The following is a 26,388-nucleotide window of genomic DNA, read 5'->3' as shown; positions in this document are numbered from 1 at the left end:
TGTCTGTTTCTTGTTTTGTCCTTCTTGGTTACATTCTAACACCCTTTCACCCCATAAAATGGGTGCGTAAGATGAACCCCTCCGCTTGTAAACTTCCCTTTTCAATCTTAATAACAACTTGAGTGGGTAACCCCTCTCCATTAACATTCCAATTAACTTGAACATTTCCTGCTTAAATAAACTTTCCTCACTCACCAGTCTTGACAATCGCACCATCTGCCCTTTTGCCACCCCTTTCCTTTGATGGAATGGGTGGCAACTATTGAAGTGTAAGAGTGAATTCGAGTAACTGTCTTTTCTATATATAGAACTAGTTAAACCTCCCTCACTTTTAGCAATTGCAATGTCCAAGTAATTAATAGTATCTTTCTTCCACTGGAAGGTAAATTTCAAAAAACTAGTAGTATTATTTAAATACTCAATGAACTTCTGAGCCTCAAGCTCATCCCCCCTCCACAGAATCAGCAGATCGTCCAAGAACCTATTGTATGAAATAATGCTCTTCATGAAACTTGATGGAAAAACAAAGGTTCTCTCCCAGGTGAGAAGAACCATGTTGGCAAAGATAGGGGCACATCTTGCACCCATAGCTACACCAGAACACTGCTGAAATGTCTCCCCCTCAAATTTAATGAAATTGTTCAAAAGAACCATCTCCATTAAATCACAAATTAAATTAATTCTATCCTTGTCAACCTTACTACTCATTATCAAACTGTCACGAAACATGTCCAAACCCTCCTTGTGAGGTATGGTAGAAAACAAATTAACCACATCCACCGTTAACAAGCTGTAATCCCTAGAACTTTCTTTGACTTCCTAAGCCTTTCAAGGCAATGCCAAGAGTCTCTGATCACATGCGGTACATCCTCTAATGTTTTCTTACACAAAAAGTCCACAAAGGCAGCCAAGGGTTCAGTCTTAGAACCCTTGGCTGCTACAATCGGTCTAAACTGCAACTTAGTCACACCTTTGTGGACTTTAGGAATCCCAAACATGTTGGGTAAAACTGCATTCTTCACCATCAAATAATCATATTCCGTTTCAGAAACCATTCCCTGAAAAAGGGCATCACACAAATACAACTCAATCCTTCTATAGGCAATATTAATCTCATTACTAGAAACCCTCTTATAGGTTTCTTGATCCTCCAAAATGGCCATCATAGATGCAATGTAGTCTACCTTGTCCATCAAGACCATACCCCCACCTTTGTCTGGTTTCATACACCTAATGTTGCCAGCTTTCTGAAGTTCTTTTAACAATAACCTTTCTTTTGTACTCAAGTTATCAATCAAAAAATATTTTCCTTTACAAATCTTCCTGAATTCAAATTCTAATAATCTTTCAAGAGCTGTAACCTCACTACTTGGTGGAGGGATAAAAGTACTTCTCCTTGAAAGAACATTACAGTCATTGATTACTGTGTAAAAACCATCTGTGTGGTTTTCGTGAAAATACATTTCCAAATTTAATTTTCTAATAAATAACTTCAAATTGACCATTAATTGCAACATCTAACTTAAAGTGTGGTACAAAATTAATTCCTTTCGTGAACAGTTCAAAATACACATCATCAATCACTTTGTCAGTGTAGTTGTATATATAATAATCACTTTTCTGTATAACTTGACAAGTCATATCTGTAGTAATACTTGCAGGATCATTACCAAGCAAGTTCTCGGTGCAAACTCCTGGTGCAACATTAATAAAATTAACCTGCTCAAATTCAATGTTGTTGTTAAGTGAAACAGTCATGTCAAGAGTCTCAATCGTATTGTTCACATCCATAAATTCATTTCCTTTTCTTTTCCAATTTCAATGTATGTATCCTGTATCACCTGCATCCCCCCATTTGTACATTCACCTTCACTTGTACAAATACAATGGCTAGAATTCAATGTATGTGTAGGTGACATGGTGTCTTTGATACCATTAATATTAGTAGTACAAAACACAGAAACATTGTGACCTTTGTGTCCAAAAACATCATTATGGTAAATTACATCACAATCAGTTAATACTGCACAATCAATTAATAATGCACATATTGCTTTTCTCTCCCCCACCCCCTGCGGTGTTTGTCCATGGCTGTTGTATTCTGTGCCTTGCTCTGCAACCTTTTGGACCTCATGTAGCCCATGGGCTGGTCCAAAATCGTCGACCTCCACAAAACCTGATCGACACTGTCTCCATCCGTAACAATAGGCACACCATTACCTTGGCCAAAGTCACATTCACTAGTGTGTGAAAACGATTGTTCCCCTGAGGAGTGTGGAGGTTAAAATTGGGATGCAACTCATCCCTGTGTTTGTATTTACCTGGCGGATAAGCTGAATTACACTTGTAATCAGTTGTGTCTCTTGCCAGCTTCTTGATCTTAAGTGCCATATTTTTGTTCACAAATTCATTAAGCTTTTAAGCACATTGTTAAACTGCCTCTCGTGTTGAAAAATATTAAATCTGAACAAATACTTTTATGAAGCTTTAAAATGTCCTCCGGATAGAGAGAAGCTTGTTAGTGTTATTTTTAATTATAATGCTGAGCATTTCAAACCCGTTTTGTCAAATAAAGCAATTAACTCTGCACAACTGTCCGAGCCCAGCTCAATACCCATAGGGAGCTTCCAAAGCCTAAGCCCCTTTGGTACCTGGTTAAGCTCTTTAGAACGGGTAAGGAAAAGATTGTCAAGCTGCAAAGCCTTATATTTTGTACATAATCTTTCGTACCTGTTGATCTGCTCTTTTAATGATAACGGTACCGTGTGTTCAAGCCTGGTAGCAACTCCCCTGTTCGTTAACTCAGGTTCTTTAAACCACGCTAGTAATTCTTCAAGACGAACCTCACCATCACGTCTCGGGTGAGGAATAGACTGCTCCGGTGCCAACAACTCACTCCCATTCGGGCCTGCCGAGGTTCCTACCCGGAGTTGGAAACAACATCAGAAAAGGTCACCGAACTGTCGACCTTTGCCCTGGCGGCAAACCAGAACCTGCAGTAACCGAAAACACTGTCCTTTGCCCCAGCGGTAAACTAGAGCCAGTAGAAACCGGCGAATGCAAAGTATATAACTCCACTTCTGAGTCAGTAGGGCTAGAACTTCCCGGTACTCTCTCCTTCTCACACATAATGAGCAACTTGCTCACAGCGGTTGATATCTCTCTCAGTAAGGCTTCCATACGACCCAGCACAGGTTGCCAGTAACAAAGGCAGAATCGAAAAACAATACACAAAATATACTTCCCAACCAAGGGCAAGCAAGCAAATAAGTCACAAAGCACCACGATCACTGCCAAAGAACCACCAGCCACGAACCAAGCCTTGGAAGAATATCTTTTATTCCACTGACTAAGCGCTTTCACCAAAGTTGGCTTCTTCAGAGTCAGTGTTTTACAAAAAACAAGCACATCTTATACTTCTCAAACACCATGACATCACATTACTAATTCAATCCAATTAATCAATTATTCAATAAACTTTCTTCACAAAATGCAAAATTCATAAAACATGGTTAAAACTTTTCAAAGTTGTACAATTTTAACAAGTAAATACATGTAAATGTAAATGTGTATAAAAATACATAAAATTGTGTATGTATGTATGTATATATAAAATAATTGTTCATAATCAACCCTTTCCATATTTACAATACATAATTCTAACCCATTCTATACTTTTGTTAATTAATAAATTTATCTATTAGTCCCCTTCAATATTTCAATTCCACTTAAATTCATATACTTTTTTTCAAAATAAATTAATTAATTAAATTAAATGAATTTAATTCATTTAAATACTCCTTTTGTTAATTATACAATACTAGCCTTAAATTTCAAAACTGGTTTTATAGAGATATAATCATTGATACCAGGGTACTTAGTGGCATTAAGTCTCAACTGCCACATAGTTTCTAAGCATGCTACCCTGTTTCCTATATCACCACCTTGCTCTAATAATACTCTGTCTATAATAAAAAACACAAACTTTTAAAATCCTTGCAATGAATACTGTGATTGTAAAGCGCACTGTGAGAGTCTTTGTTCTTAATGGCTCTCACGTGCTCAACCATCCTGTCACGTAACCTCCGGATGGTCATGCCAATGTAGAATGCTTCGCAGGTTACACAAAAGGCCATGTAAACTATGTTCTTCGTGTTACAATTGCATTTTCCAGGGCAAGGTAAAGAGTATCCCCACCCTTTAACACACACATAAGACCCTTCTGCTATGTACCTGCAACTTCTACAATACCCACACTTAGACATCCTAGATGCCCTACCTTTGTTCTCACTCTCAAGTGTACTTTTAAATTTTTCCCTTTACTGTAAACAATCCTTGGGTGGGCACCCAGGACCTCTTTAGTGGCATCACTCAAACAGTACTCCCACATCCCTTGTACCACCTTGACTATTTCATCACTTTTCTCATTGAATTTCAACACGAAACATGCTCTACCTGTCTGTTTCTTGTTTTGTCCTTCTTGGTTACATTCTAACACCCTTTCACCCCATAAAATGGGTGCGTAAGATGAACCCCTCCGCTTGTAAACTTCCCTTTTCAATCTTAATAACAACTTGAGTGGGTAACCCTCTCCATTAACATTCCAATTAACTTGAACATTTCCTGCTTAAATAAACTTTCCTCACTCACCAGTCTTGACAATCGCACCATCTGCCCTTTTGCCACCCCTTTCCTTTGATGGAATGGGTGGCAACTATTGAAGTGTAAGAGTGAATTCGAGTAACTGTCTTTTCTATATATAGAACTAGTTAAACCTCCCTCACTTTTAGCAATTGCAATGTCCAAGTAATTAATAGTATCTTTCTTCCACTGGAAGGTAAATTTCAAAAAACTAGTAGTATTATTAAATACTCAATGAACTTCTGAGCCTCAAGCTCATCCCCCCTCCACAGAATCAGCAGATCGTCCAAGAACCTATTGTATGAAATAATGCTCTTCATGAAACTTGATGGAAAAACAAAGGTTCTCTCCCAGGTGAGAAGAACCATGTTGGCAAAGATAGGGGCACATCTTGCACCCATAGCTACACCAGAACACTGCTGAAATGTCTCCCCCTCAAATTTAATGAAATTGTTCAAAAGAACCATCTCCATTAAATCACAAATTAAATTAATTCTATCCTTGTCAACCTTACTACTCATTATCAAACTGTCACGAAACATGTCCAAACCCTCCTTGTGAGGTATGGTAGAAAACAAATTAACCACATCCACCGTTAACAAGCTGTAATCCCTAGAACTTTCTTTGACTTCCCTAAGCCTTTCAAGGCAATGCCAAGAGTCTCTGATCACATGCGGTACATCCTCTAATGTTTTCTTACACAAAAAGTCCACAAAGGCAGCCAAGGGTTCAGTCTACACATACATTGAATTCTAGCCATTGTATTTGTACAAGTGAAGGTGAATGTACAAATGGGGGGATGCAGGTGATACAGGATACATACATTGAAATTGGAAAAGAAAAAGGAAATGAATTTATGGATGTGAACAATACGATTGAGACTCTTGACATGACTGTTTCACTTAACAACAACATTGAATTTGAGCAGGTTAATTTTATTAATGTTACTCGAATTCACTCTTACACTTCAATAGTTGCCACCCATTCCATCAAAGGAAAGGGGTGGCAAAAGGGCAGATGGTGCGATTGTCAAGACTGGTGAGTGAGGAAAGTTTATTTAAGCAGGAAATGTTCAAGTTAATTGGAATGTTAATGGAGAGGGGTTACCCACTCAAGTTGTTATTAAGATTGAAAAGGGAAGTTTACAAGCGGAGGGGTTCATCTTACGCACCCATTTTATGGGGTGAAAGGGTGTTAGAATGTAACCAAGAAGGACAAAACAAGAAACAGACAGGTAGAGCATGTTTCGTGTTGAAATTCAATGAGAAAAGTGATGAAATAGTCAAGGTGGTACAAGGGATGTGGGAGTACTGTTTGAGTGATGCCACTAAAGAGGTCCTGGGTGCCCACCCAAGGATTGTTTACAGTAAAGGGAAAAATTTAAAAAGTACACTTGAGAGTGAGAACAAAGGTAGGGCATCTAGGATGTCTAAGTGTGGGTATTGTAGAAGTTGCAGGTACATAGCAGAAGGGTCTTATGTGTGTGTTAAAGGGTGGGGATACTCTTTACCTTGCCCTGGAAAATGCAATTGTAACACGAAGAACATAGTTTACATGGCCTTTTGTGTAACCTCAAGCATTCTACATTGGCATGACCATCCGAGGTTACGTGACAGGATGGTTGAGCACGTGAGAGCCATTAAGAACAAAGACTCTCACAGTGCGCTTTACAATCACAGTATTCATTGCAAGGATTTTAAAAAGTTTGTGTTTTTTATTATAGACAGAGTATTATTAGAGCAAGGTGGTGATATAGGAAACAGGGTAGCATGCTTAGAAACTATGTGGCAGTTGAGACTTAATGCCACTAAGTACCCTGGTATCAATGATTATATCTCTATAAAACCAGTTTTGAAATTTAAGGCTAGTATTGTATAATTAACAAAAGGAGTATTTAAATGAATTAAATTCATTTAATTTAATTAATTAATTTATTTTGAAAAAAAGTATATGAATTTAAGTGGAATTGAAATATTGAAGGGGACTAATAGATAAATTTATTAATTAACAAAAAGTATAGAATGGGTTAGAATTATGTATTGTAAATATGGAAAGGGTTGATTATGAACAATTATTTTATATATACATACATACATACACAATTTTATGTATTTTTATACACATTTACATTTACATGTATTTACTTGTTAAAATTGTACAACTTTGAAAAGTTTTAACCATGTTTTATGAATTTTGCATTTTGTGAAGAAAGTTTATTGAATAATTGATTAATTGGATTGAATTAGTAATGTGATGTCATGGTGTTTGAGAAGTATAAGATGTGCTTGTTTTTTGTAAAACACTGACTCTGAAGAAGCCAACTTTGGTGAAAGCGCTTAGTCAGTGGAATAAAGATATTCTTCCAAGGCTTGGTTCGTGGCTGGTGGTTCTTTGGCAGTGATCGTGGTGCTTTGTGACTTATTTGCTTGCTTGCCCTTGGTTGGGAAGTATATTTTTGTGTATTGTTTTTCGATTCTGCCTTTGTTACTGGCAACCTGTGCTGGGTCGTATGGAAGCCTTACTGAGAGAGATATCAACCGCTGTGAGCAAGTTGCTCATTATGTGTGAGAAGGAGAGAGTACCGGAAGTTCTAGCCCTACTGACTCAGAAGTGGAGTTATATACTTTGCATTCGCCGGTTTCTACTGGCTCTAGTTTACCGCTGGGGCAAAGGACAGTGTTTTCGGTTACTGCAGGTTCTGGTTTGCCGCCAGGGCAAAGGTCGACAGTTCCGGTGACCTTTTCTGATGTTGTTATCAACTCCGGGTAGGAACCTCGGCAGGCCGAATGGGAGTGAGTTGTTGGCACCGAGCAGTCTATTCCTCACCCGAGACGTGATGGTGAGGTTCGTCTTGAAGAATTACTAGCGTGGTTTAAAGAACCTGAGTTAACGAACAGGGGAGTTGCTACCAGGCTTGAACACACGGCACCGTTATCATTAAAAGAGCAGATCAACAGGTACGAAAGATTATGTACAAAATATAAGGCTTTGCAGCTTGACAATCTTTTCCTTACCCGTTCTAAAGAGCTTAACCAGGTACCAAAGGGGCTTAGGCTTTGGAAGCTCCCTATGGGTATTGAGCTGGGCTCGGACAGTTGTGCAGAGTTAATTGCTTTATTTGACAAAACGGGGTTTGAAATGCTCAGCATTATAATTAAAAATAACACTAACAAGCTTCTCTCTATCCGGGAGGACATTTTAAAGCTTCATAAAAGTATTTGTTCAGATTTAATATTTTTTCAACACGAGAGGCAGTTTAACAATGTGCTTAAAAAGCTTAATGAATTTGTGAACAAAAATATGGCACTTAAGATCAAGAAGCTGGCAAGAGACACAACTGATTACAAGTGTAATTCAGCTTATCCGCCAGGTAAATACAAACACAGGGATGAGTTGCATCCCAATTTTAACCTCCACACTCCTCAGGGGAACAATCGTTTTTCACACACTAGTGAATGTGACTTTGGCCAAGGTAATGGTGTGCCTATTGTTACGGATGGAGACAGTGTCGATCAGGTTTTTGTGGAGGTCGACGATTTTTTGGACCAGCCCATGGGGCTACGCAGGTCCAAAAGGTTGCAGAGCAAGGCACAGAATACAACAGCCATGGACAAACACCGCAGGGGGTGGGGGAGAGAAAAGCAATATGTGCATTATTAATTGATTGTGCAGTATTAACTGATTGTGATGTAATTTACCATAATGATGTTTTTGGACACAAAGGTCACAATGTTTCTGTGTTTTGTACTACTAATATTAATGGTATCAAAGACACCATGTCACCTACACATACATTGAATTCTAGCCATTGTATTTGTACAAGTGAAGGTGAATGTACAAATGGGGATGCAGGTGATACAGGATACATACATTGAAATTGGAAAAGAAAAGGAAATGAATTTATGGATGTGAACAATACGATTGAGACTCTTGACATGACTGTTTCACTTAACAACAACATTGAATTTGAGCAGGTTAATTTTATTAATGTTGCACCAGGAGTTTGCACCGAGAACTTGCTTGGTAATGATCCTGCAAGTATTACTACAGATATGACTTGTCAAGTTATACAGAAAAGTGATTATTATATATACAACTACACTGACAAAGTGATTGATGATGTGTATTTTGAACTGTTCACGAAAGGAATTAATTTTGTACCACACTTTAAGTTAGATGTTGCGCAATTAATGGTCAATTTGAAGTTATTTATTAGAAAATTAAATTTGGAAATGTATTTTCACGAAAACCACACAGATGGTTTTTACACAGTAATCAATGACTGTAATGTTCTTTCAAGGAGAAGTACTTTTATCCCTCCACCAAGTAGTGAGGTTACAGCTCTTGAAAGATTATTAGAATTTGAATTCAGGAAGATTTGTAAAGGAAAATATTTTTTGATTGATAACTTGAGTACAAAAGAAAGGTTATTGTTAAAAGAACTTCAGAAAGCTGGCAACATTAGGTGTATGAAACCAGACAAAGGTGGGGGTATGGTCTTGATGGACAAGGTAGACTACATTGCATCTATGATGGCCATTTTGGAGGATCAAGAAACCTATAAGAGGGTTTCTAGTAATGAGATTAATATTGCCTATAGAAGGATTGAGTTGTATTTGTGTGATGCCCTTTTTCAGGAATGGTTTCTGAAACGGAATATGATTATTTGATGGTGAAGAATGCAGTTTTACCCAACATGTTTGGGATTCCTAAAGTCCACAAAGGTGTGACTAAGTTGCAGTTTAGACCGATTGTAGCAGCCAAGGGTTCTAAGACTGAACCCTTGGCTGCCTTTGTGGACTTTTGTGTAAGAAAACATTAGAGGATGTACCGCATGTGATCAGAGACTCTTGGCATTGCCTTGAAAGGCTTAGGGAAGTCAAAGAAAGTTCTAGGGATTACAGCTTGTTAACGGTGGATGTGGTTAATTTGTTTTCTACCATACCTCACAAGGAGGGTTTGGACATGTTTCGTGACAGTTTGATAATGAGTAGTAAGGTTGACAAGGATAGAATTAATTTAATTTGTGATTTAATGGAGATGGTTCTTTTGAACAATTTCATTAAATTTGAGGGGGAGACATTTCAGCAGTGTTCTGGTGTAGCTATGGGTGCAAGATGTGCCCCTATCTTTGCCAACATGGTTCTTCTCACCTGGGAGAGAACCTTTGTTTTTCCATCAAGTTTCATGAAGAGCATTATTTCATACAATAGGTTCTTGGACGATCTGCTGATTCTGTGGAGGGGATGAGCTTGAGGCTCAGAAGTTCATTGAGTATTTAAATAATACTACTAGTTTTTTGAAATTTACCTTCCAGTGGAAGAAAGATACTATTAATTACTTGGACATTGCAATTGCTAAAAGTGAGGGAGGTTTAACTAGTTCTATATATAGAAAAGACAGTTACTCGAATTCACTCTTACACTTCAATAGTTGCCACCCATTCCATCAAAGGAAAGGGGTGGCAAAAGGGCAGATGGTGCGATTGTCAAGACTGGTGAGTGAGGAAAGTTTATTTAAGCAGGAAATGTTCAAGTTAATTGGAATGTTAATGGAGAGGGGTTACCCACTCAAGTTGTTATTAAGATTGAAAAGGGAAGTTTACAAGCGGAGGGGTTCATCTTACGCACCCATTTTATGGGGTGAAAGGGTGTTAGAATGTAACCAAGAAGGACAAAACAAGAAACAGACAGGTAGAGCATGTTTCGTGTTGAAATTCAATGAGAAAAGTGATGAAATAGTCAAGGTGGTACAAGGGATGTGGGAGTACTGTTTGAGTGATGCCACTAAAGAGGTCCTGGGTGCCCACCCAAGGATTGTTTACAGTAAAGGGAAAAATTTAAAAAGTACACTTGAGAGTGAGAACAAAGGTAGGGCATCTAGGATGTCTAAGTGTGGGTATTGTAGAAGTTGCAGGTACATAGCAGAAGGGTCTTATGTGTGTGTTAAAGGGTGGGGATACTCTTTACCTTGCCCTGGAAAATGCAATTGTAACACGAAGAACATAGTTTACATGGCCTTTTGTGTAACCTGAAGCATTCTACATTGGCATGACCATCCGGAGGTTACGTGACAGGATGGTTGAGCACGTGAGAGGCATTAAGGACAAAGACTCTCACAGTGCGCTTTACAATCACAGTATTCATTGCAAGGATTTTAAAAAGTTTGTGTTTTTTATTATAGACAGAGTATTATTAGAGCAAGGTGGTGATATAGGAAACAGGGTAGCATGCTTAGAAACTATGTGGCAGTTGAGACTTAATGCCACTAAGTACCCTGGTATCAATGATTATATCTCTATAAAACCAGTTTTGAAATTTAAGGCTAGTATTGTATAATTAACAAAAGGAGTATTTAAATGAATTAAATTCATTTAATTTAATTAATTAATTTATTTTGAAAAAAAGTATATGAATTTAAGTGGAATTGAAATATTGAAGGGGACTAATAGATAAATTTATTAATTAACAAAAAGTATAGAATGGGTTAGAATTATGTATTGTAAATATGGAAAGGGTTGATTATGAAAAATTATTTTATATATACATACATACATACACAATTTTATGTATTTTTATACACATTTACATTTACATGTATTTACTTGTTAAAATTGTACAACTTTGAAAAGTTTTAACCATGTTTTATGAATTTTGCATTTTGTGAAGAAAGTTTATTGAATAATTGATTAATTGGATTGAATTAGTAATGTGATGTCATGGTGTTTGAGAAGTATAAGATGTGCTTGTTTTTTGTAAAACACTGACTCTGAAGAAGCCAACTTTGGTGAAAGCGCTTAGTCAGTGGAATAAAAGATATTCTTCCAAGGCTTGGTTCGTGGCTGGTGGTTCTTTGGCAGTGATCGTGGTGCTTTGTGACTTATTTGCTTGCTTGCCCTTGGTTGGGAAGTATATTTTTGTGTATTGTTTTTCGATTCTGCCTTTGTTACTGGCAACCTGTGCTGGGTCGTATGGAAGCCTTACTGAGAGAGATATCAACCGCTGTGAGCAAGTTGCTCATTATGTGTGAGAAGGAGAGAGTACCGGGAAGTTCTAGCCCTACTGACTCAGAAGTGGAGTTATATACTTTGCATTCGCCGGTTTCTACTGGCTCTAGTTTACCGCTGGGGCAAAGGACAGTGTTTTCGGTTACTGCAGGTTCTGGTTTGCCGCCAGGGCAAAGGTCGACAGTTCCGGTGACCTTTTCTGATGTTGTTTCCAACTCCGGGGTAGGAACCTCGGCAGGCCCGAATGGGAGTGAGTTGTTGGCACCGGAGCAGTCTATTCCTCACCCGAGACGTGATGGTGAGGTTCGTCTTGAAGAATTACTAGCGTGGTTTAAAGAACCTGAGTTAACGAACAGGGGAGTTGCTACCAGGCTTGAACACACGGTACCGTTATCATTAAAAGAGCAGATCAACAGGTACGAAAGATTATGTACAAAATATAAGGCTTTGCAGCTTGACAATCTTTTCCTTACCCGTTCTAAAGAGCTTAACCAGGTACCAAAGGGGCTTAGGCTTTGGAAGCTCCCTATGGGTATTGAGCTGGGCTCGGACAGTTGTGCAGAGTTAATTGCTTTATTTGACAAAACGGGGTTTGAAATGCTCAGCATTATAATTAAAAATAACACTAACAAGCTTCTCTCTATCCGGGAGGACATTTTAAAGCTTCATAAAAGTATTTGTTCAGATTTAATATTTTTTCAACAGGAGAGGCAGTTTAACAATGTGCTTAAAAGCTTAATGAATTTGTGAACAAAAATATGGCACTTAAGATCAAGAAGCTGGCAAGAGACACAACTGATTACAAGTGTAATTCAGCTTATCCGCCAGGTAAATACAAACACAGGGATGAGTTGCATCCCAATTTTAACCTCCACACTCCTCAGGGGAACAATCGTTTTCACACACTAGTGAATGTGACTTTGGCCAAGGTAATGGTGTGCCTATTGTTACGGATGGAGACAGTGTCGATCAGGTTTTGTGGAGGTCGACGATTTTGGACCAGCCCATGGGGCTACGCAGGTCCAAAAGGTTGCAGAGCAAGGCACAGAATACAACAGCCATGGACAAACACCGCAGGGGGTGGGGGAGAGAAAAGCAATATGTGCATTATTAATTGATTGTGCAGTATTAACTGATTGTGATGTAATTTACCATAATGATGTTTTTGGACACAAAGGTCACAATGTTTCTGTGTTTTGTACTACTAATATTAATGGTATCAAAGACACCATGTCACCTACACATACATTGAATTCTAGCCATTGTATTTGTACAAGTGAAGGTGAATGTACAAATGGGGGGATGCAGGTGATACAGGATACATACATTGAAATTGGAAAAGAAAAAGGAAATGAATTTATGGATGTGAACAATACGATTGAGACTCTTGACATGACTGTTTCACTTAACAACAACATTGAATTTGAGCAGGTTAATTTTATTAATGTTGCACCAGGAGTTTGCACCGAGAACTTGCTTGGTAATGATCCTGCAAGTATTACTACAGATATGACTTGTCAAGTTATACAGAAAAGTGATTATTATATATACAACTACACTGACAAAGTGATTGATGATGTGTATTTTGAACTGTTCACGAAAGGAATTAATTTTGTACCACACTTTAAGTTAGATGTTGCAATTAATGGTCAATTTGAAGTTATTTATTAGAAAATTAAATTTGGAAATGTATTTTCACGAAAACCACACAGATGGTTTTTACACAGTAATCAATGACTGTAATGTTCTTTCAAGGAGAAGTACTTTTATCCCTCCACCAAGTAGTGAGGTTACAGCTCTTGAAAGATTATTAGAATTTGAATTCAGGAAGATTTGTAAAGGAAAATATTTTTTGATTGATAACTTGAGTACAAAAGAAAGGTTATTGTTAAAAGAACTTCAGAAAGCTGGCAACATTAGGTGTATGAAACCAGACAAAGGTGGGGGTATGGTCTTGATGGACAAGGTAGACTACATTGCATCTATGATGGCCATTTTGGAGGATCAAGAAACCTATAAGAGGGTTTCTAGTAATGAGATTAATATTGCCTATAGAAGGATTGAGTTGTATTTGTGTGATGCCCTTTTTCAGGGAATGGTTTCTGAAACGGAATATGATTATTTGATGGTGAAGAATGCAGTTTTACCCAACATGTTTGGGATTCCTAAAGTCCACAAAGGTGTGACTAAGTTGCAGTTTAGACCGATTGTAGCAGCCAAGGGTTCTAAGACTGAACCCTTGGCTGCCTTTGTGGACTTTTTGTGTAAGAAAACATTAGAGGATGTACCGCATGTGATCAGAGACTCTTGGCATTGCCTTGAAAGGCTTAGGGAAGTCAAAGAAAGTTCTAGGGATTACAGCTTGTTAACGGTGGATGTGGTTAATTTGTTTTCTACCATACCTCACAAGGAGGGTTTGGACATGTTTCGTGACAGTTTGATAATGAGTAGTAAGGTTGACAAGGATAGAATTAATTTAATTTGTGATTTAATGGAGATGGTTCTTTTGAACAATTTCATTAAATTTGAGGGGGAGACATTTCAGCAGTGTTCTGGTGTAGCTATGGGTGCAAGATGTGCCCCTATCTTTGCCAACATGGTTCTTCTCACCTGGGAGAGAACCTTTGTTTTTCCATCAAGTTTCATGAAGAGCATTATTTCATACAATAGGTTCTTGGACGATCTGCTGATTCTGTGGAGGGGATGAGCTTGAGGCTCAGAAGTTCATTGAGTATTTAAATAATACTACTAGTTTTTTGAAATTTACCTTCCAGTGGAAGAAAGATACTATTAATTACTTGGACATTGCAATTGCTAAAAGTGAGGGAGGTTTAACTAGTTCTATATATAGAAAAGACAGTTACTCGAATTCACTCTTACACTTCAATAGTTGCCACCCATTCCATCAAAGGAAAGGGGTGGCAAAAGGGCAGATGGTGCGATTGTCAAGACTGGTGAGTGAGGAAAGTTTATTTAAGCAGGAAATGTTCAAGTTAATTGAATGTTAATGGAGAGGGGTTACCCACTCAAGTTGTTATTAAGATTGAAAAGGGAAGTTTACAAGCGGAGGGGTTCATCTTACGCACCCATTTTATGGGGTGAAAGGGTGTTAGAATGTAACCAAGAAGGACAAAACAAGAAACAGACAGGTAGAGCATGTTTCGTGTTGAAATTCAATGAGAAAAGTGATGAAATAGTCAAGGTGGTACAAGGGATGTGGGAGTACTGTTTGAGTGATGCCACTAAAGAGGTCCTGGGTGCCCACCCAAGGATTGTTTACAGTAAAGGGAAAAATTTAAAAAGTACACTTGAGAGTGAGAACAAAGGTAGGGCATCTAGGATGTCTAAGTGTGGGTATTGTAGAAGTTGCAGGTACATAGCAGAAGGGTCTTATGTGTGTGTTAAAGGGTGGGGATACTCTTTACCTTGCCCTGGAAAATGCAATTGTAACACGAAGAACATAGTTTACATGGCCTTTTGTGTAACCTGCGAAGCATTCTACATTGGCATGACCATCCGGAGGTTACGTGACAGGATGGTTGAGCACGTGAGAGCCATTAAGAACAAAGACTCTCACAGTGCGCTTTACAATCACAGTATTCATTGCAAGGATTTTAAAAAGTTTGTGTTTTTTATTATAGACAGAGTATTATTAGAGCAAGGTGGTGATATAGGAAACAGGGTAGCATGCTTAGAAACTATGTGGCAGTTGAGACTTAATGCCACTAAGTACCCTGGTATCAATGATTATATCTCTATAAAACCAGTTTTGAAATTTAAGGCTAGTATTGTATAATTAACAAAAGGAGTATTTAAATGAATTAAATTCATTTAATTTAATTAATTAATTTATTTTGAAAAAAAGTATATGAATTTAAGTGGAATTGAAATATTGAAGGGGACTAATAGATAAATTTATTAATTAACAAAAAGTATAGAATGGGTTAGAATTATGTATTGTAAATATGGAAAGGGTTGATTATGAACAATTATTTTATATATACATACATACATACACAATTTTATGTATTTTTATACACATTTACATTTACATGTATTTACTTGTTAAAATTGTACAACTTTGAAAAGTTTTAACCATGTTTTATGAATTTTGCATTTTGTGAAGAAAGTTTATTGAATAATTGATTAATTGGATTGAATTAGTAATGTGATGTCATGGTGTTTGAGAAGTATAAGATGTGCTTGTTTTTTGTAAAACACTGACTCTGAAGAAGCCAACTTTGGTGAAAGCGCTTAGTCAGTGGAATAAAAGATATTCTTCCAAGGCTTGGTTCGTGGCTGGTGGTTCTTTGGCAGTGATCGTGGTGCTTTGTGAATGGTTTGAATACTTTAATACATTCACCTATGTCACGTGTAATTTAATAAAGGTCTTGTCCATGCCAAAAAAGGGATAGGCACCAACAGCATGACTAGATGGCCACATTATATTAGAAGGAATTTTAGAAGTGTAAGTGTTAGTTTGCTGAGGTGAAATAGAACAAGTTAAGGTGTCCATCCTGTAATAAATCTGTGTAAGTTTAACTCAGCCAGTTACCCACATGGACACCTGTGTCACCTGACACTGCTTGTAATAAACATGCTTTCAGCTGAAGTAGCTCATGAAATCTGTTTGCAGTTTGTTTCCCAATTTGTACCCTTTAATAACTATTTAATGATAGATTTCAAGTTGGATTTTGTAATTGTCAGTAGAAGTGAGTAAGTACAGAGGCACCACAATTTGCTTGTCTTCATCAACAAATTGGGCTGTTTCTGAGAACAAGACAAAATCAAATCCTGGTTACTGACTTGTGTAAGATGGGGGAAGGGGATAAAGGAGAGCGAACATGAGAAGAACAATAAATGAAAGATCTAAAAAGGGATCTCCTGCATGTGCTGTTCCCATAAGGCAGTGTGTAGTACGCGTTCTGAATTCTTTTGTTACAGCTGAAGATAAAGTTCATCTACTGTTGCAGCAATATGTTGAACCCAAACACATTAACTCTCTCACAGATGTTAGAATTAACTTCTGAAAATGACAATATCTGAGTCGCAAGTGCAATATAGCTTTGTATTGCTGGTGGAGAGAACAATAGGTAAAATTCTTAGAACACCAAGCAGTTGCAAGAGAGACCAGCATACCTCGCAGCTGCTTTGCTCAAGGATTCTGGGCAAAGCCAAAACAATAATTGGGAGATAAAGGCCCAAAATCAGGGGCAATTTTTAAATATTACTCTAATTCATTTAAAGTGATTTGTCACTATTCTTACCATAATGGTTGTTTTATTGTTGCAATGCCTTGTTGTTTAGTTTTGCCATAATCGTTTCATGCTTTGCTATAATTTTCCCTATTTTGTTTTTTCATCTTTTGATGTTTCATCTCCATGTGATACTCGGTGGAATGCACTCTGACCTTTGATGTCATGAAAGGGATTCCACTAAGGCTGTCCGTTCAGTGTGTGAAAGCGATTCTAAGGAATGGGGTATCTTTCCTAGTGACAGCAGTGATGTCCAAATTGTTGGTTTAATTTTGATGTTGGACTTCTAAATCCTTACAAGGATAACCCCAGTTTGAGTTTAGCAGAAAGTTCAGATGACAGAGATGTTGATGAGGTTGTATGGTTTCCTCCATACTGTAGCAAAACGTGTTTGAGAAATCAATAATAGTATGATTTCCGCTAAGATATAATTTATTTTGCTTATAATTACTAAATGAAATGTTTTTTTAAACCTGATGATACCACTACTTTTGTTTTGTGGTCATACTTAGTGTTATTAAGTGTTGGTTCACAGGAGTAGACTGTTGCTTTTGTTAAAGTTTTGAGTGGCAGCAGTATGTGTGTTTTGTTTGCCATGTAGACAAGGAAGTTAGTGAACGGTATGGATTTGTTTGAAAATTAGTTGTGAATACGAAATTAGGAATGACCATTATAATAACCCTGACAGAGGCTGTCTCTCACACATTGTTATATGCAAACATATGCACATATACATATAAATACACATACACACATATACAGACATGTGCATGCATGCTCACACTCACAAAATTGCTCTTGAGCAAAGGAGTGACATTTGTTGCATTATTTAAATTCTTCTAATTGCAATGTGAACCTTTTTTCAGAAGAAAATGTAGCATGAAATTGTAAGACAGGTATGTGGCATAGTTTATAAGGGAATAAAGGCTTATTCCTGAAACTATCTGGAAGGTTATAGAGAGAGGGTGGAATGATGATAGTGCTGGGAGTACATCATGGAGAAAGACTGTGGTGTGCACATAGGCATCATGTTTGAAGTATGCAGTGGTATTGTGTTAAAGTTCCATGCAGGAGTGCGTGTGTGTGTGCGTGTGTGCATGCGTGTGTGTGTGTGTGTGTGCGTGTGTGCGTGTGTGCGTGTGTGCGTGTGTGCGTGTGTGTGTGTGTGCGTGTGTGTTTGTGTGTATATGTGTGTGTGAAAACCCAGTCATGTACATTCTATGATATGGACATTGGTGAGGTATGCACAGCACATCTAACATCATATATTGGCTTTGACACCCGAACAGAATATATAAATGAGCTACTATTTCCACAGAAACAAAACACACAGTTACTGCCATTTTTAGAAATGAACTGCAACAGGCATGAGGCTACTGGCGGTACAATGCACAGATGCAAACTGTTTTTATCACTGCTAAAATTTAACAGTAACTCCTTGAAATATAGTAGCATGTAAAATTGTAAATCATAGTGTGCAATACTTACTAGATTACAAAATGGAATGTAAATGCATTTACATTGTATTTATACAAAACTGAACATGAATGCATTTGCACTGTATTTATCCTGTCACAGTTAAATTCCAGAAAAAAATAAGAGCAAGTCTCTGAAAAAAAAACCCTGCCTGCCTCCAACATTTCTAGAACTGTTTACCTAACATGATGACATAGTGCTGTGGGAGAAGTGTACTAGGTGCTCCTGTCTGCTATTTATCAAAATGGGAATGGAATTGTATGCCACTGGGGACTACTGTGATTCGTGTCTATGAGTAGTGGTAGTGTTTGTTGTCATACTGAATATAGTGGACGAGATGTATTTATAAACTATGCTCACGAATACCAGGCCCTCTTTTTAAAGGTTTAGCACAGTGGCTACATGATATAACCAGAGCCATTGTTAAGTCAGATACTACCAAAAAGCCATGCCATTTTGATACTAGAGTGAATGTTACATTCCATATGTAGAATATAGACCAAGAAAAGAATGCATGAAATATAAATGTTTCATAGATGAGATGGTGGACTCTAGAAATCTACTGATGAACGGAGGGATGGGAAATGAAATGGGAGCTAGATTTAAGAAATGAAGAGACTGCTGGTAAGGAAGAAACTATAGAATAAGTGTTTGGTGGGCAAGACAAACGTATAAGGGCTGGCTGCGTAATTTGGGTGAATTAAAGCATCAACAGCATTTCTCCTCTGATATGTTATGCCATTTTATGTTTTGTTATGTATTCTGTGATGATCTGTTGTAACACAATGTAGTGATAAGTTTGCTTCAAATTAGCAACAATAGTTGGATATAGTTAAAGAAGCAAATGTGCACTATCAAAAAGTAAAACAATCATCAAGGATTTTTTTATCCTAAAAGTAGTTTATAAAGGAAGCATTTTTTTAATGTTATATATACATGTGTACATATGTAGGTACACTCATGTGAATACAGATACATACACACATAAGCAGACACATGTATACATGCATGTACACCCTCCACACCCCCCACATACATGGATTATGTATAATAAATATTGTGTGGGGCTGTTATGCATTTTTGTCCTAAATAATTTGTTGTCCAGTGCTGCCTGTTCTTGACATCACTCCACTTTCATTTTATATGTTTAACCACCATATCCTGGTGGAATGTGACCTCCAGTGGTGCTCACAAGACAGAGGTACTCCTCACAGCCTCCCTCTATGATGTTAGAGTATGCCAGTTACCCGTTTGTTTTAGATTATTCTGGCAACCTTGGCTCATTCTCGAGTTTGGAATTTGGCAGTGCATACATCTTGCTTGTCACCCATCACTGGCTGGTGTTGGTACTTATAGGCCCAAACTTAAAGGCAACAGCGCAACATGCAAAAAGTTTTGCATCCAAGTCCAGTTCAGAAATCAGCCATTTTGTTCAGCTTTCATCATAAATGATAACTGACAAACTATGAATTTCTTTTGAATTCATGTCTTAACAGGATACACCCACTAGACACAAATGTTTTTTTTTTCAGGAATGATCCAGAAGCATTTTTAGGTGACTTAATCAGAAGTACACAGTTTGTAATAGGGAGTCAAAGAAGTGAAACTCAAAACTGTTTGATGAAAGCAAATAGTAGCTGATAGCCTTAACCCTCTTTACAAACCTACCAGCACTCACCTTTATAATGTTTAAAATAAATTAGGATTCTTAACAGTGGAGTACAGATTATTTGATTATTTTTGAAGATGTCCCAGAAATGTGAAGTCAAGTCAGCAGAACTGCTTATTTTAAATAAATGATCAAGAACAGAGTGTTAACTGAATCACAAGACGATAATTCTTTAACACAGTTGACTGAGATCAGATCTTTTGATACAATTAAGTAATACAGATTGCTTGCTTGTTCGCTTGCTCTCTTATGAGTCAGTTAACAAGTCATTTTAGTGCATGCTGTATGTCAGAAATAACTTTAATACAATAAATGGATAGCTCATTATAAAACAAAATTGGGTAGCTTTCACACTCATTATGCTGTTATGTCAGAAAATGTGTTGGGCTGTGTGGCCTATGTGTGCACAGTCTAATAACACTGTAAACTAATAAGTATAGGTAAGACCACATACCAGCATGAGGAGAAACAAAGGTTCCAACAGAAAAAAGAACATTCTAAAAGAGTAAGCACGTCTGATTTAGGTATTAAATTATAAACACATAAATCACACTTTTACAAATATTGCACAGATAAATTAAAAAGGATGTGGAGAACTTAAACGGAAATAGTTTCCACAACATAAAAGAACATCTGCATTTCCTTTCTTTAGTTCTCCCTTACACTTAAAAATGCATAATGTTAGGAAACAGTAATATGGAATAACAAAACCAAGAAATGATATTTCTCTTGGCATGTTTGAGTAATTAAAGCCTTTTGAGCTTCATTCTCATACTTCTTACTACTTGTTCAAAATGTTCAAAGTATAATTTCCTGTTAAACATTGTACTATGTATTACCCTCCATAACAAGTGTCTATCATTTCCTGTTAAACATTGTACTATGCACTACCTTCCATAACAAGTGTCTAGATAGAAAGCGGTTCTCAAAAAAAGCAAAGTTCAGTGAGTTACGCTTGTATGAGTCATCAGTTTAATAACTTCTTGGAGAGGTTACCAGAGTTTAAGAAGCTTTTGTAGCTAAGTGTTCATGAGATAAATATCTTTGGCTATGATGTGCCATTAAATTATGTAGTGTTTATAAACGACTTCCAAGATGAGTGATTTCAGAGGGCAGTTTTTAAAGCTGATTTAAACTCTGTCTTTAACAGTACAGCTAAAGGATTTTGATTAATAAATGTATAAAATTAAACTTTCATTGACTGATTTACTTACGATCAAATTTATCTATGCAGGAGACTTCCGTCGGTTCAGAAGAGGTTGATGTGTCTCTCTGTGAAAGCTGTGACTGAAGATCTTGTTTTTCTGTGACTGTTTCATTGACTGCTTTTACACACGTTCCTGTGAACAATCACACCAATCATTTTATGCAGGATCTTAGGATTCAGAACTTAAATTCGATTAATCAGATGTGGAATAAGAAAACAAAACTTTTTAAGCATCTCTCATGTTTAATGCTTTTACAGACATGTTCTAAGCTTTGTACACCTTTGTATTTCTATGGATGCTTTCTTTTGTAATGCTACTTTACAAACATTTCCTAAAATCTCAGCTGTGTAGCTTAGGACACTGAATGACACATTAGAGACACATATAGCTGCATATCATCAGCTGCCATTGGTGGATGAAATGTATGCTAGGTGACAGCGCAGCAGCACACAGGCACAGAGGTAATATTCAGAAACAGTGGAGAGGTAACACGTTATTTAGCGATAGATATAGTAAGCGTGGTACTATGTGTATTCTTTGTGCACTGTATGATGAATTAGGAGTTTTTGCTTCATGTGCCTATAATGGTTGAGCTATGCATCTATAGTCAATGCTGTTGGCTTTTGTGTTTTTTTTTGACATAGCTCTGTTTCCTACTATTTAATATTAATATGATGCACATTATACTTTTCCTTTTACCATCGATCCTTTATTTCTGTAGAAATATATCATCCTCCTACTGGTAGAGTTCCTTTATTAATTACTAACAACACTGCAAGTATATTCTGTCAGCTTAAATTATTGTTCTGCACTGTCATATGGAGAGTTTTCTCTTTCGTTCCCCACTTTGAGTAGGCACATCTTCTCAGATCCATCCATCCATCCATCCATCCATCCATCCATCCATCCATCCATCCATCCATCCTTCCACAAATCCTTTTTCCCATTTTTTGCACAAGGGGTCAGGGTGTCACTTCAACAGTGACAATCAACTACCCCCTGTAAATTGGCTGTTCCATATATGACTTACCTGGTCACTAAAATCAAATAAATATTAAACAAATATCTAGACATTTTCATATTTTTAAATGCAACTTAGACCAGACGATAGGGAATAGGAAATTTACACCAGACCTAGCATCCATATCCTTTATGGACAGAAGTAGCTTAGAAGTGCTTGCCCTTCAACGTCCTACTTGGATAAAGGACATCATTATTCTTTTGGGAAGACTTGGCTAGGCTTCGAAAGGCCCCCCCCCACGGGTCATTAGCCTAGTAACAATCTATGAATCTATGAATATTTAAGAGACAGACATCATATTTGGGATAGAAATCAAGATCAACTTACTCAAGATACAGGACACTTGCTCCTCGCTTGTGCCAGGGATAAGGAGAGGACTAGAAAATCTTAGTTTATAAATGTCAACCCTGGAGTTTGCATTACACTGGTGCTGTATTAAGGTTATGAAACATATCCTTAATTATATGTGATGTTGCGAGAGTTTTAAAAGACACTGCTTTTTGCAGGCTGTCTGAGTCACTGTCATTGGGCGTTATGGCATCACTGTGGTTAAGATCTCTGTTTCTCAACAACTGTGGTATTCAATCCTGACTTCTAGTCACTGTCTAAGTGGAGGTTACATATCCCGCCCTCACCTGTGCTTTTATGTTTTTCCTCCAGGTAGTCCTGTCACATCTCACCTCCCATGACCATGACTGGGTAATGTAATCTGTCCATATGTATGTTGCATTTATCCTCCTTGCCTTTGTAGCTTTGCAAAGGAAGCTGGTCAGACCTACTGGACTGTAATTGCCTGGGTCTGTGGAAGGTTCTCTAATATGAAGGGGAATGACTGTAGTTGTTCTCCATTCACTTGGTACAAAAACTGTACAAAGGCTGAAACTGAACTGTGCTGTTAGGGGTGCGGCTAAATTGTGCTTCATGCTGTTTAAGATGCATTCATGGATATTGTCAGAATCCATCAGTGCAATATATTTAGCTTTTTATAGCAGTTTTAGGAACTGATGTGTGAAAGCTGGAGATGAGCCAATTTCAAGTATATCTTGAGTTACAGACATAAGGGAGAGTGAAGATTTATTTTACACTTAAAATTTTGTTTAAGGTTGAATTGTCTAGAATAGGTTTAAAGGGTCCATCCTTTCTTGGTACCAAAAGGAGTCTTGGATAAATATGCTTTCCAAATGTGACATGTAAAATTAACAAAACAGTACAAAAACTGTAATTGTTTTTCCTATTGAAAAGGCACATATACAGATACTCACTGACACACACACACACACACACACACACACACACACACACACACACACACACACACACACACACACACACACACACACACACTAGCAGGGCTTTGTGCTTCGTAGTAGCTGCTTCCTGCCTTTAATGCATTACCATCCTGCCCTGCACTATCTTACTTATGTGTGATAACCCTAACTCATTCATAACAATAATGCTAATCCTAATCCTATTTCCTACACTAACATTAAACAAGAAAACAAGACACATTCACCTTACACTAGCCCTATCGCTAACCCCACAGTCTGCCTGCTTCAATGGGTGGTTGGAACAAAGCTAATTACTGAAGAGCAGACTGTAACAGTTTGCACCAGGAAATGAAAAAAAGAATAGAAACTACCAGTATTGCGACTGGCAATGGGAATGTCAGGACACTATGCCCCGTCCTCTCCGATGATCTTTGCCAGGTTGACAATACCAGGAAAACAGCTATCATCGATCATGAACTCAAAAGGCTCCACATTGATATTGCTGCATTGCAGGAGACTAGACTTCCAGTTAATGGTAGTCTCAGAGAGCGGGACTACATGTTCTTCTGGTGGGGGAAGGAACCAGAGGAGCAGCAATTACAGGGTGTTGGTTTTGCAGTAAGAAATTCCCTGCTGTCCTGGATTGAACCACCATCAAAAGGCACTGCTCAAATCCTCTCTCTCCACCTCTAAACGTCTTCAGGCCCAGTAATCATCCTGAGCGTATACGCTTCCACACTCTGCTCCTCATCTGAGACAAAAGATGAGTTTTACATGGAGTTTGAGACTGCTATCAGAGGGATACCTATCACAGAACACCTGCTCATGTTTGGATACTTCAACATCTGAGTTGGAGCTGATCATGATTCCTGACCCAGCAGCACTGGACAGTTTGGTGTTGGCAAGCTGAGTGAAAATAGACAGAGAATCCTGAGTTATGTTCTTACCTCAACCTTTTCATGACCAAAAGATTTTTGCCACCAAGCCTAACCACAGAGAATCCCGGTGACATCAAAGGTCTTATCACCGGCTCAGTTGGATCTTGTCATCACTAGAAGATACTTTCTGAACTGTGTCCTTGTCACCCACAGCTATCACAGTGCTGACTGTGACACTGATCATTCCTTGGTTGACAGCAAGGAACGTCTCCAGACCAAATGAATCCACCACTCAAAGCAGAAAGCACGGCCTCATATCAACACTGCCAGGACATCAATGCCAGTCCTGCATGAGTGCTTTGCTGACAGTACTATAGAGGCCCTCAAGGACTGCCCACAATGCATTGCTGAAGTGAGGTGGAACCACATCCATGACACCATTTACAACTCTGCCATGGATACCTGTGACAAAAGAGAGAAGCAGAATCCCGATTGGTTTGAACTGAAGCAGGAATCATTGAGATCAAACCAACACTCACAGCCAAGTGAGCAGCACTGCTCAACTACAAGAGGGCGCCTTCAGAGGTGAGTCCAGCTGCACTTAGAAAAGCCAGAAACAATGCCCAGCGGATCATTAGACAATGTGCCAATGGCTATTGGCTGAACTTCTGTCACAGCATCCAACTTGCTACTGACTTTGGCAACATTCATGCCATATATGAGGGCATAAACAAAGCGTTTGGCCCAGTAAAGCCAAGATTACACCCTTAAATTCTGCCTCAGGTGAAGTTATTTCACACTGAGGCAAACAGATTGAGAGATGGGCACAGCATTACTAGAGGCTCTCCTCAAAGGAGACTATTGTCGCTGACACAGCAGTTAAAAACATAACTCCCATTCCTATTAGGAAAGTGCTTAACAATCCACTCTCTGTAGAGGAGCTTAGCAAAGCCATCGACTCCCTTGCCTGTGGTAAAGCTCCAGGAAAGGATGGCATTCCTCCAGAGGTTATAAAGATTGGCAAGAAGTGTGCTCTTCTTGACCAACTGCATGAGCTCCTGTTACAATGGTGGTAGGAAGAAACAGTGCCCCAGGATATGCATGGTACTACCATCATCACATTGTACAAGAACAAAGGAAACCAAACTGACTACAACAACAAATGTGGAATATCCCTTCTCACCATTGTTGGGAAGGCCTTTGCCCATATAGTTTTGAACAGGCTGAAATCACTCACAGAACGTGTTTATCCTGAGGCGCAGTGTGGATCTAGAGTGGGAAGGTCCACAATCGACATGATCTTCTCACTAAGGCTGCTACAAGAAAAGTGCCACAAGCAAAGAAAACTGTTGTACATCACCTTCATTTATCCAATTAAGGTATTTGACTTGATTAGCAGGAAAGGCCTCTTCGCCCTGCTACAGAGGACCGGATGTCCCCCTAAACTCTTGAAGATGATTACATCTTTTCATGAGGACATGCAAGGAGTTGTACAATATGATGGCTCCTCATCATACCCAGTTCCAATCAGAAGAGGAGTGAAGCAAGTGTGTGTACTCGCTCCAACACTCTTCAGCATCTTTTTGTCTCTGCTACTGTCCCATGCCTTTAATGAGTCCAAAGTCATTAGTAATCTCTTCAAGAAAAAAACAAGGTGCAGACAGTACTGATCAGAGAGATGTTGTTTGCAGATGATGCTGGCCTGACTGCTCACACTGAGGAAGCACTACAATACCTCATAAGCTCCTTTGCTGGTGCCTGCAGAGATTTTGGCCTCACAATTATCCTCAAGAAGACCAACATCATGGGACAGGATGTCAGCAACACCCCCTACATCTTCATCAGTGATGACACTCTTGAGGTAGTGAAGGATTTCACTTACCTGGACTCCACCATCACTAGCAATCTCTCCCTGGATGCCAAGATGAACACCCAGATTGGTAAAGTAGCAACAGCAATGGCATGC

General features: G+C 38.2%; 1 protein-coding gene across 1 annotated transcript in view; it reads right to left on the bottom strand.

Annotated features, from left to right (window-relative positions):
- The window catches only part of LOC122788869 (interferon regulatory factor 2-like), a 590,221-nt gene that overhangs the window by 198,760 nt on the left and 365,073 nt on the right, over positions 1 to 26,388 (bottom strand). The window contains exon 5 of the mRNA XM_044055774.1: positions 21,262 to 21,387. Coding sequence (XP_043911709.1) covers positions 21,262 to 21,387 — 126 coding nt within the window. The remainder of the gene's footprint in view (positions 1 to 21,261; positions 21,388 to 26,388) is intronic.

Source organism: Protopterus annectens, chromosome 14.part0 (genome assembly GCF_019279795.1).
Source record: "Protopterus annectens isolate FY-2018-M chromosome 14.part0, PAN1.0, whole genome shotgun sequence".
Lineage (NCBI taxonomy): Eukaryota > Metazoa > Chordata > Ceratodontiformes > Protopteridae > Protopterus > Protopterus annectens.
Note: the sequence above shows the minus strand (reverse complement) of the source record. Positions and strands in the feature narration are given on the sequence as shown.